Source organism: Symphalangus syndactylus, chromosome 21 (genome assembly GCF_028878055.3).
Source record: "Symphalangus syndactylus isolate Jambi chromosome 21, NHGRI_mSymSyn1-v2.1_pri, whole genome shotgun sequence".
In the NCBI taxonomy this organism is placed as follows: Eukaryota; Metazoa; Chordata; class Mammalia; order Primates; family Hylobatidae; genus Symphalangus; species Symphalangus syndactylus.
In genome coordinates this window covers 64,607,891-64,621,004 of record NC_072443.2, presented here as the reverse complement: position 1 = coordinate 64,621,004, position 13,114 = coordinate 64,607,891, and the positions used below count along the sequence as shown (strand labels likewise).

At 37.3% G+C, this 13,114-nt stretch overlaps 1 protein-coding gene across 1 annotated transcript in view; it reads left to right on the top strand.

Annotated features, from left to right (window-relative positions):
* LRRN1 (leucine rich repeat neuronal 1) overlaps positions 1-12,425 on the top strand; it is a 46,698-nt gene extending 34,273 nt beyond the window's left edge. The window contains exon 2 of the mRNA XM_063630710.1: positions 9,871-12,425. Within this exon, the coding sequence (XP_063486780.1) occupies positions 10,149-12,299 (2,151 nt within the window). The 5' untranslated portion in view covers positions 9,871-10,148 and the 3' untranslated portion in view covers positions 12,300-12,425. The remainder of the gene's footprint in view (positions 1-9,870) is intronic.
* The last annotated feature ends 689 nt before the right edge of the window (positions 12,426-13,114 follow it).

Sequence of the window (13,114 nt, the reverse complement as noted above, 5' to 3'; positions counted from 1 at the left end):
AACAGGATATATATATGCAGGATATATATACTATTTTATATATTATATATTATTTTATATTTATTATTATTGTATATTATATATATAATATATGTAAAGGAGAGTTTATTAAGTATTAACATACATGATCACAAGGTCCCACAGTAGGCTGCCAGCTGAGGAGCAAGGAGAACCAGTCTGAGTCCTAAAACTGAAGAACTTGGAGTCTGATGTTCGAAGGCAGGAAGCATCCAGCACAGGAGAAAGATGTAGGCTAGGAGGCTAGGCCCATCTCTCCTTTTCATGTTTTTCTGCCTGCTTTATATTCACTAGAAGCTGATTAGATTGTCCCCACCAGATTAAGGGTGGATCTGCCTTCCCCAGCCCACTGACTCAAATGTTAATTTCTTTTGGCAACACCCTCACAGACACACCCAGGGTTAATACTTTGTATCCCTCAATCCAGTCAAGTTGACACTGGGTATTAACCATCATACCCAGGCCCTAGGCTGAATATTTTTACGTAGGTACTTTTTTGTTATCATAATTTACATGTATGAACCATATATACTTAGCCTTAAGTTTAGCTATGGAAACGGAGGCACAGAGAATTTAAGTACAGATGCTTCTCAGCTTATGATAGGGTTACGTCCTGATACACACATCTTAAGTTGAAAATATCATTATGTTTAAAATGCATTTAATACACCTAACCTACCAAACATCATAGCCTATCTTGAATATGGTCAGAACATTTACATTAGTTTTATTGGGCAAAATAATCTACCATAAAGTCTGTTTTCTAATAAAGTGTTGAATTTCTCATGTAATTGAATATTGCAGTGACAGTGAAAAATAGAATGCTATCATATAGGTACTCAAAGTATGGTTTCTACTAAGCGTGTACTGCTTTCACACCTTCGTAAAGTCAAAAAAATTAAAAGTTGAACTATCGTAAGTTGGGGAAGGTCTACAGCTTGCACAAGGTGACACATCTAGTAAGTAGAGAAGCATCATTCGAATACAGAACACTTGATTCCTCCAGGGTAGAAGTCTTTCTCCAACCCAGAGCTGCCTGATTTTTTTTTTTTTTTTTGGCAGTAACAGAAATACAAATAACCAGCTTGTTATTGTGAGTACATATTTCTTTTTGCCCAACTTCATAAGAAGTTAATGCATATAAATCATAGAGCTAAGTCCCACCAAATAATGTCATTCTGTTAAACTAACATCCTATCTCACAGGATGCTATGGGGAAAATGAAAGTCTTTGCTAAGTGCAGTGATGGTGATGATAATGCAGTTCATTTCCTTCAGAATTTTATACTCAGAACAGAGTGTCCCAAACATATCGTGTTGGAAAAAAAAAAAGAAGCATCAAATGTAATGTATAATTGTTTATGGGACTCTTGAAATGCATCCCGTGCCGATTCTGGGCCTTAAAGCCATGTTTTCTTAATTAAGGGATTGTTTCTTTAAAATGCAAGACTTGTTTGTGGAACATCACCCTGGTAATTAGCAGGACATTTTCTTCTTACATTTGATAGATCTAGTCAGTCAGCCCTAGAAGAAAGCAATTTCACTTAAAAAAAGTCATTTCTTATTTGTTGCAGAATTTAAGATAATTAATTTGTATATGTTTTAAAAGTTGGCCTGAATTATTATGGCTTCGCTTTTTTGTGGTAAAACCACTTAACATTAAATTTACCATCTCTCAATTTTAAGTGTACAGTTCAGTTGTGTTAAGTATATTCACATTATTGTGTAACAGATCTCTAGAACTTTCTCATCTTGCAAAACTAAAACTTTATTCCTATTAAACACTAATTCCCTCTACCTCCAAGCCCTTGGCAACCACCTTTCTACTTTCTGTTTCTATGATTTTGGCTACTTTATGTGAATGGAATCATGTATTATTCATGCTATTGTGAATGGCTTATTTCATAATGTCCTCAAGATTCATCCATGTTGTAGCATATGACAGGACTTCCTTTTTAAAGCTGCATAATATTCCATTGTATGTACACGCCACATTTTCGTGTGTGTGTGTGTGTGTGTGTGTGTGTGTGTGTGTATGTAGTAGTGGTTTTTACTGATTGGCACAAGATCACAGCCTATGCTTCCAATACCCTTCCCTCCTATGCAGCTCAAATGGAAGGAAACTGATTAACACCTAGGAAGCAATAGCATGCTTACAGGTTTAAACTCCTTTCGTTTTTACAAAAAGGAGTGGAATATGGGGGTGGTACAATTTTAGGGGTAGTAGCAAAACTCTCCCTAGACTACAGTGGGTGGGCCTGTCTGTCCCCTGTTGCTGGTACCACATAAGAAGGTACATTAGTAAAGGAGAAAAGGGTTACATGTGGTTGGCCTGCTATTAAGCGGGGAAGATAGGATGGTATCTGCTGTGTACCTGTCTTAGGCCACACCTGGTGCTGGACCAGTGCCCCTTTCTTCTCGGCCTACCTACACAACCCAGCTGTACTGTCTCCTGCACCCATGGGAAGGAGATGTGAAGGAAGCTGAGAACATCCACCTTGAAAAGATGAAACAGGAAACCTCAGTTTCCTTTCACTTTCTCTAGACTAAATTCCACTCCCCTCAGCACTGGAAAGCACTGCAAAAGTCTTCCCTAGGAGTGCTGTGAAGATGCTGGGGAAGATGCTGGCCCAGGCAGGTGGCCCTGAGTGGGCAAAAAGAAAAAATTGACTTTCCGTGCAGTATCAAGCAAGGTTACTTTGTAAACAAACAAAACTGGAAAATAAGACTACATACTAAGTCCTTGAGTGCATTTGGATTGGGGGCAAGGGCTTTATTACTCCTTCCCCCCCATTTTATAACCCCACCCCAAGTGTCAAGAGGTTTAAGATTCACAAACAACCCCACCTTCCCTTCAAGCACCATTCCTTGGGTTCCCCAGTTTTGTTGAGCTCATTTGGGGTTATTCCTGCCACCCTCTTAAAAAATGACTCAGCCTGTTGGTCCATTTTCTACCCTTTCTACAATTATGAAACACACTCTCTAAATAGGAAATACATAAATCCTCACTCTATAGTCCAAGGAACTATGTGATATAATGCTGGGAAGGCTAAATTGTTTGCTTTCCTAGGTGGTCCTGATGTGAATGGACAGCAGCAGGGTTCTGGTGGGATCAGAGCAGTCTAGTTTGAGCCACCGCACCACATTTTTTTTCTTTTTTTTTAATTAATTTTAATTTTTTTTTAAAGCTCCGGGGTACATGTGCAGGATGTGCAGGTTTGTTACATGGGTAAACGTGTGCCATGGTGGTTTGCTACACCTATCAATCCATCACCTACATATTAAGCCCAGCATGCATTAGCTATTTTTCCTAATGCTGTCCCTCCCCTCACCCCACCACCCAACAGGCCCTGTGTGTGTCGTTCCCCTCCCTGTGTGTCCATGTGTTCTCATTTTTCAGCTCCCACTTATAAGTGAGAACATGTGGTGTTTGGTTTTCTGTTCCTGCGTTAGTTTGCTGAGGATAATGGCTTCCAGCTTCATCCATGTCCTTGCAAAGGACATGACCTTGTTTCTTTTTATAACTCAGAAATAAGACCACCCATCTACAACCATCTGATCTTCGACAAACCTGACAAAAACAAGCAATGGGGAAAGGATTCCCTATTTAATAAATGGTCCTGGGAGAAGTGGCTACTCATGCAGAAAATTGAAACTGGACCCCTTCCTTACACCTTATAAAAAAACTAACTCAAGATAGATCAAAGACTTAAATGTAAAACACAAAACTATAAAAACCCTAGAAGAAAATCGAGGCAATACCATTCAAAACATAAGCACATGCAAAATCACCAAAAACAATTGCAGCAAAAGCAAAAATTGACAAATGGGATCTAATTAAACCACATTTTCCTTATCCATTCATTTGTCAATGGACATTTGGGCTGCCTCTCCCTCTTGGCTATTGTGAATAATAATAATAGGTGCTATGAACATGGGTGTACAAATATCTCTTTGAGATTCTGCTTTAATTCTTTTGAATATGTACCCTGAACTGGGATATAATCATATGGTGATTATATTTTCAATTTTTTGAGAAATCACTATATTGTTTTCCATAATGGTTGCACCATTTTACATTCTCTACAACAGTGAACAAGGGTTACAATTTCTCTACATCCTTTCCAGTGCCTGTTATTTTCTGTTGTGATAGTGTCCATCCTAATGAGTACGAAGTGATATCTCATTGTGCTTTTTATTTGCATTTCTCTTATGATTAGTGATATGGAGCATTTTTTCATATGCTTGTGAGTTATTTGTATGTCTTTGGAGAATTGTCTATTTAAGCCCTTCACCCATTTTTTAATAAGGTTATTTTGTTGTAGGAGTTTATAATATATTCTGGATATTAACCCTTTATCATATATATAATTTAAAAATATTGTCTCCCATTCTGTAGGTCATCTTTTTTCTCTGTTGATTGTATCCTTTGATGCACAGACCTTAAGTTTGAAATCATCTCATTTGTCTTTTGTTGTTGTTGTTGTTGCCTGTGTTTTCAGTGTCATATCTAAGAAACCACTGCCAAATACCCTGGAGCTTTTCCCTTATGTTTTCTTCTAGGAGTTTTACAGGTTTAGGTCTTATGGTTAGGTCTTTACTGCATTTTGAGTTAAATTTTGTGTATGGCATAAGGTAACAGTACAACCTCATTCTTTTCATGTAGATATTCAGTTTTCCCCACGCAATTTGTTGAAGAAACTGTCCTTTATTGTATACTCTTAGCACCCTTGTCAAAGATCATAAAGAGCATGTATAGAAGGGTTTATTTCTGGACTCTGTTCCATTGGTCTATATGTCTGTCTTTATGTCATTACCACACAATCTTGATTACTGTTGACTTACAGTATGTATTGAAATCAAGAACTGTGAGGTCTCCAACATTGTTCTTTTTCAGGATTACTTTGGCAATTTAAAATCTCTTGATTTTATATGAATTTTAGATTTTTTTCCTGTAGAAATTACCATTGAGATTTTGATAGAGATGGCATTGATTCTGTAGATTGTTTTGGGTGTTATAGACAGTATAACAATATTAAATTTTCCAGTCTATAAACATGGGATGTTTCATCGTTGTTTTTATATCATCTTTGATTTATTTTGGTTATCTCTTACAATTTTCATTGTATAAGTTTTTTGCCTCCTCAGTTCATTCCTAAGCATTGTATTCTTTCTGATACTTTTGTAAATGGGGTTGTTTTCTTAATTTCCTTTTCAGATTAGTCATTGTTAGTTTATGGAAATACAACTCATTTATGTGTTGATTTTGTATCCTGCAAATTTGCTAACATCATTTGTTAGTTTTAGTGGGTTTTTTGTGGGATCTTTAGGATTTTCTTTATCTGGGAACAGATAATTTTACTTCTTTTCCATTTGAATGCCTTTTATTTATTTTTCTGGTCTTAATTGCTGTGACTAGAGTTTCCAGTACTGTGTTGAATAGAAATGGCAAGAATAGGCATCCTTTCCTGGTTCCCGTTCTTAGAGGAGAAACTTTCAGTTTTTCGCGATTAAGAATCATTTTAACTGTGGACTTTTCATATGTGACTTTTATTATGTGTAGGTACTTTCCTTCCATTCTTCATTTGTTGAGTGTTTTTATCATGAAAAAGTGTTGAATTTTGTCAGATGGTTTTGTGCATCAATTGAGATGATCATATGTTTTTACTTCTTCATTCTGTTAATGTGGTATATTATACTGATTGTTTTTCACATGTGGAACCTTCTTTGCATTCCTCGTATAAATCCAACTTGTTCATAGTATATAATCTTTTTAATATGAGAAGTTTTGCATCAGTATGCATTAGGGATATTGGTCTGTAGTTTTCTTGTTGTGATAATGGATTTACATTTAATCACTATTGGTGAGTAGCTCCTGAGAAATGCCATACATTGTAAACATCTAAACTGGCTTAAGGACTCTATAATAAAGTTGTTCTATGTATAATGTCACATTAAAAAAATTTGGTGAAATTTGCTAAAGAGAATTCAGAATTAAATACAAATAGAAATATCTTAAAAATCTCCTTTTGTATTAAGGATGTTTAATTCCTTGCTGACAAAGGAATGTCTTCTAGGATGTGGAGAGGAAATTCTTATACATACATTCTTATAGAATGTAGGAGAAAAAAATGTCTTCCTCTGTGCTTGATCTGATTTCTAACATTCTGAGTTTCCATGGTTGATTGGTTGGTTAGTTGGTTGAAAAAAGGTGTGTATGTATGTCAAAGAAAAATTTGAACCTTTCAACACAGTTATCTCAAATCATATAATTTAAACTAAAATGGGGGCATTAGATATAATAATGTTCAAACTATAACCCCATAAAGGCTATTTCTCAATACTAATAGACTGTTTTGGAAGTCTCTCACACAACTTTAATACATATTTTACTTCTTGGTACATTTCCTTACATTCAATTGAAACATAAAAATTAGTTGAGGCTGGGTGCGGTGGCTCACACCTGTAATCCCAGCACTTTGGGAGGCCGAAGTGGACAGATCACGAAGTCAGGAGATCCAGACTGTCCTGGCTAACGCAGCGAAACCTTGTCTCTACTGAAAATACAGTTAGGCGTGGTGGCACGTGCCTGTAGTCCCAGCTACTCGGAAGGCTGAGGCAGGAAAATTGCTTAAACCTGGGAGGCAGGGGTTACAGTGAGCTGAGATCGCACCACTGCACTCCAGCCTGGGCGACAGAGCGAGACTTTGTCTCAAAAAAAAAAAAAAAAATAGTTGAAATTCTATCTCAGTTATGAAAGGTAGCTTTATTCTTTTGGTTTTCTATTTTGAGTTATGATTGAGAAATAACCTGTGGCAGAAGTTTTCTTAACAATGTATTGTGGCCAGTGTACCTGTTTCAAGATTACTCTAAACAGAAACAAGAGTGAAATAAATTTGTGGAGTTAATAATAAAAATGTTATTCTCTGTGGTATGTTTTCTTTTCTTTTTTTTTTTTTGTTTTTAAGACAGGGTCTTGCTCTATTGCCCAGGCTGGAGTGCAGTGGCACCATCTTGGCTCACTGCAACCTCTGCCTCCCAGGTTCAAGCGATTCTCCTGCCTCAGGCCCCTGAGTAGCTGGGATTACAGGCACGTACCACCATGCCTGGCTAATTTTTGTATTTTTAGTAGAGAGAGGGTTTCACCATGTTGGACAGGTTGGTCTCAAACTCCTGACCTCATGATCTGCCCCCTGCCAGCCTCCCACAGTGCTGGGATTACAGGTGTGAGCCACCACGCCCAGCCCGTATTTTTTCATTTCATAGAATTTCCAGATAAAAGTCAGAATCAACTAGTTTTATAATACTAAAAAGTTTTGCAAATACAAGCATGTCACTTAATGATGGGGATGTGTTCTAAAAAATGTGTCATTAAGTGATTCTGTCATTGTGCAAATGTCATAGAGTATACTTACGTAAACCTAGGTGGTATGTAGCCTATATGATATATGTGGCCTATATGATATACCCTATTGCTCCTAGGCTGCAAACCTGTATAGCATGTTACTATCCTGAAGGCAACGGGCAATTGTAACACAATGGCAAGTGTTTGTGTATTGAAACATAAAGGTATAGTAAAAATATGGTACTATTAATACAATTGTATGGGACTACCGTTGTACATGTGGTCCATCATTGGCAAAACTTTCCTTATGGTGGCACAAGACTACATAATAAATGGTAAAGTAACCAGACTTGGAGATGGGGAGGAGGGAGAAGAATTCCAAATGTATGTTTCCTCCCACAGACTAGCAGGCATCTAGTTTCAGGCGACACACTTAAATAATCATTTCCTACTCCTGTCTCACACTTGCCAGAATCTGGATTTGATTTTTTTTTATTGTTTGTTAGACCAGTAATGCAGTTTTCATACTTTGTATAACAAAAAAGTTGTAGGACTTTTCCTTCTTACTGTGAAAATATGACTCATTAAATACATAACTTTTAGTACTGGCTATTTGTATTCTTATACTCTTAGTCACAAAGATAACTAAGTTGTTTTACAAAGTCAAAAGGTCAATAATAGCAGCTAGCATGAATTCAGAGCTTGCTATGTATTGAGCACTGGGTTTAAACACATATGCTCTATTTTATTAGATCCTTATAGCAGGAAAGTGAAGAATACACTAGTCACTGAAGTTCCTTCAGTGCTCAAGACTCAAGTGCACTATAGCAAGACAAACAAACACCAGGAAACATGTAACTCTGCTTCGAATACTTTAGCAAGTGAATGGCCCAGTTTGGGAAAGCAAGTCAAACACTGGATCCATAATGGCTTTTTACACCTGATTGGAATGCAGAAAAAATGGAACCATTAACTACTAATATTATCTTTGCCAGCAGGTGAGCAGTACATACCTGACTTCAGAGGACTGTATTGAAATCAATATATAATGGTTAATAAAAACAAATATGCTCAGCTTTCCTTCTTTCACTTGTCGTCTGACAACCACTATTTAGCTAAAACTAAAACGGCTTAGAGATACAAGATGATGAATAACAAATATTATTAACTTTTGTGAGCATATAATGTGAGTCAGCTACTACACTAAGAACTTTACATAGATTCCCTTAATTTTCTCAATAGTCCTATGAGAACTGTACTTGTACGAGCAACCCCATTTTATAGCTGAAGATACTTGAGGCTTCGAGAGGTTATATAAACATGTTCATGGTCAACAGTTATTAAGCAGTGAGTGACATTCTCACGAGATTAATGAAATCATCTGTGTGAGATACAAATACATCTATTGTGTATGTTTGTGTTTTTAATGGAGACCAATGGTATGACAGAATGAAGTCCTTTTATTAGTCAGTCAAGATCTGATGTGGCTATTTGAATACGGGAAAGACTGATGTTTTCCTTTTTTAGTTATGTTAAATTAACTTTAAAAATAATAGCTTTATCAAGATGTAATTCACATAACATAATTTGCTCATTAAAATGTTTGAGTCAAGAGTTTTTAGAATATTCACAGAATTGTGCAACCATCACCACAATGTTTAGAATATTTTCATCATCTCAAAAAGATACTTTGTAGCCTTCAGCACCCTTCCCACTGTGCCCCCCCATACCCCTGGCCATAGGCGACTACTAAATTACTTTCTGTCCCTGAAGGTTGTCCTATTCTGGATACTTTGTATATGTGGAATCATACAATATGTGATCTTTCATGACTGGCATCTTTCAAGCATGCTTTTGATATTTTCATCCATGTTGTAGGATATTAACTTTTTGCATAGAAATAATTGAGCTAGAAAAGCATTGGCTGAATATGTCTGCAGAATGTACCATTTAGAAAAGAAAGAATTCCAGGAGACAAATGGGGTATTAACTAAAATGTAAATAACTAAAAATTAGCTTTGAGTCTTTAATAAACTACCTTTCATGTCTTGCTTTTACTAGGAATGAACTTTTAATTTTTTAGAGCTATAAATACATGTAGTTTCTAAAGACATCTTTGTTTTTAAAGAAAAGACATCTGCAGGCTTTTTCTTAGTGTTCCTATTAAGTATGTGTGAGTGTGTGCATTTGTGTGTGTGTGTGTGCATGTTTAGTGACTTTACATGTGTATACATACAAATGTACACAGTCATATATGACTTTAGTGGTACATGGAATCTCAATTTCATTGTAAAAGTGAAGGAGTTCTAAAACTAGTTTTAGTATAGTAAGTGGGATATAGTAAGAATGTCCTATAATTTAAAAGCCTATTTGGTTATCTTCAACAGATTTTGAATGTATTCGATACTAGATTTGCAAGTGACTATGCCTTTTTAGTAAACAAAAGAAAGGCTGTAATGTAGAGAGTATATGGAATAAGCATAACATCTGTCCTAATCTAATTTTCAGGCACATCTCCAGACTTCAATTTGGCTGAAATAACTCATGCCACGGACCTGTGCACATGCTTGGAATTGAGAGACACAGTTAAAAAACTCCAAACTGCTTTCTGCCTTTTGAAAACTCCTGAAAACCATCCCTTTGGACTCTGGAATTCTACACAGCTCAACCAAGATTTTGCTTGAATGTTTACATTTTCTGCTCGCTGTCCTACATATCACAGTATAGTGTTCACGTTTTGTTAAAACTTTGGGGTGTCAGGAGTTGAGCTTGCTCAGCAAGCCAGCATGGCTAGGATGAGCTTTGTTGTAGCAGCTTGCCAACTGGTGCTGGGCCTACTAATGACTTCATTAACTGAGTCTTCCATACAGAATAGTGAGTGTCCACAACTTTGCGTATGTGAAATTCGTCCCTGGTTTACCCCACAGTCAACTTACAGAGAAGCCACCACTGTTGATTGCAATGACCTCCGCTTAACAAGGATTCCCAGTAACCTCTCCAGTGACACACAAGTGCTTCTCTTACAGAGCAATAACATCGCAAAGACTGTGGATGAGCTTCAGCAGCTTTTCAACTTGACTGAACTAGATTTCTCCCAAAACAACTTTACTAACATTAAGGAGGTCGGGCTGGCAAACCTAACCCAGCTCACAACGCTGCATTTGGAGGAAAATCAGATTACAGAGATGACTGATTACTGTCTACAAGACCTCAGCAACCTTCAAGAACTCTACATCAACCACAACCAAATTAGCACTATTTCTGCTAATGCTTTTGCAGGCTTAAAAAATCTATTAAGGCTCCATCTGAACTCCAACAGATTGAAAGTTATTGATAGTCGCTGGTTTGATTCTACACCCAACCTGGAAATTCTCATGATTGGAGAAAACCCTGTGATTGGAATTCTGGATATGAACTTCAAACCCCTCGTAAATTTGAGAAGCTTAGTTTTGGCAGGAATGTATCTCACTGATATTCCTGGAAATGCTTTGGTGGGTCTGGATAGCCTTGAGAGCCTGTCTTTTTATGATAACAAACTGGTCAAAGTCCCTCAACTTGCCCTGCAAAAAGTTCCAAATTTGAAATTCCTAGACCTCAACAAAAACCCCATTCACAAAATCCAAGAAGGGGACTTCAAAAATATGCTTCGGTTAAAAGAACTGGGAATCAACAACATGGGCGAGCTCGTTTCTGTCGACCGCTATGCCCTGGATAACTTGCCTGAACTCACAAAGCTGGAAGCCACCAATAACCCTAAACTCTCTTACATCCACCGCTTGGCTTTCCGAAGTGTCCCTGCTCTGGAAAGCTTGATGTTGAACAACAATGCCTTGAATGCCATTTACCAAAAGACAGTCGAATCCCTCCCCAATCTGCGTGAGATCAGTATCCATAGCAATCCCCTGAGGTGTGACTGTGTGATCCACTGGATTAACTCCAACAAAACCAACATCCGCTTCATGGAGCCCCTATCCATGTTCTGTGCCATGCCGCCCGAATATAAAGGGCACCAGGTGAAGGAAGTTTTAATCCAGGATTCAAGTGAACAGTGCCTCCCAATGATATCTCACGACACCTTCCCAAATCGTTTAAACATGGATATCGGCACGACGGTTTTCCTAGACTGTCGAGCCATGGCTGAGCCAGAACCTGAAATTTACTGGGTCACTCCCATTGGAAATAAGATAACTGTGGAAACCCTTTCAGATAAATACAAGCTAAGTAGCGAAGGTACTTTGGAAATATCTAACATACAAATTGAAGACTCAGGAAGATACACATGTGTTGCCCAGAATGTCCAAGGGGCTGACACTCGAGTGGCAACAATTAAGGTTAATGGGACCCTTCTGGATGGTACCCAGGTGCTAAAAATATATGTCAAGCAGACAGAATCCCATTCCATCTTAGTGTCCTGGAAAGTTAATTCCAATGTCATGACGTCAAACTTAAAATGGTCGTCTGCCACCATGAAGATTGATAACCCTCACATAACATATACTGCCAGGGTCCCAGTCGATGTCCATGAATACAACCTAACACATCTGCAGCCTTCCACAGATTATGAAGTATGTCTCACAGTGTCCAATATTCATCAGCAGACTCAAAAGTCATGCGTAAATGTCACAACCAAAAATGCCGCCTTCGCACTAGACATCTCTGATCAAGAAACCAGTACAGCCCTTGCTGCAGTAATGGGGTCTATGTTTGCCGTCATTAGCCTTGCGTCCATTGCTGTGTACTTTGCCAAAAGATTTAAGAGAAAAAACTACCACCACTCATTAAAAAAGTATATGCAAAAAACCTCTTCAATCCCACTAAATGAGTTATACCCACCACTCATTAACCTCTGGGAAGGTGACAGCGAGAAAGACAAAGATGGTTCTGCAGACACCAAGCCAACCCAGGTTGACACATCCAGAAGCTATTACATGTGGTAACTCAGAGGATATTTTGCTTCTGGTAGTAAGGAGCACAAAGACGTTTTTGCTTTATTCTGCAAAAGTGAACAAGTTGAAGACTTTTGTATTTTTGACTTTGCTAGTTTGTGGCAGAGTGGAGAGGACGGGTGGATATTTCAAATTTTTTTAGTATAGCGTATCGCAAGGGTTTGACACAGCTGGCAGCGACTCTAGGCTTCCAGTCTGTGTTTGGTTTTTATTCTTATCATTATTATGATTATTATTATATTATTATTTTATTTTAGTTGTTGTGCTAAACTCAATAATGCTGTTCTAACTACAGTGCTCAATAAAATGATTAATGACAGGTTGGGGTTCCCCTGTGCTTTTACCAGTAGCATGACCCCTTCTGAAGCCATCAGTAGAAAGTACTTTGTCCTCCAAAAAGCTAACATACGGTTTTGAAGCAGCATTGAAACTTTTGTAGCAATCTGGTCTACAGACTTTTAACTCAAGAAGCTAAGGCTAGACTTGTTACCTTTGTTGAATGATGTTAGTTGACTGTACTGTAATGTTGTATCAACTGAATTGAATGTTTGCCTTTAAACAATGAGTTTTCTTTTTCTTTCCTTTTTTTTTTTGTAATAGTTAAAGAGGCTTAGAACAAGCTAACAGGCAATAGAAGTATGTATATCAGATTTTTTAATGTAACAAACTACATGTTAATTGTTATCTTATTCTTTTTATCTTTAGCAGACACTTTTAAAAGAAAAGACAATTTTGTTGTGTTTAACTCACCAACACGTGGTGTATAATGAAGATAGAACTATAATAAATTAGTTTTGTTCTGATTT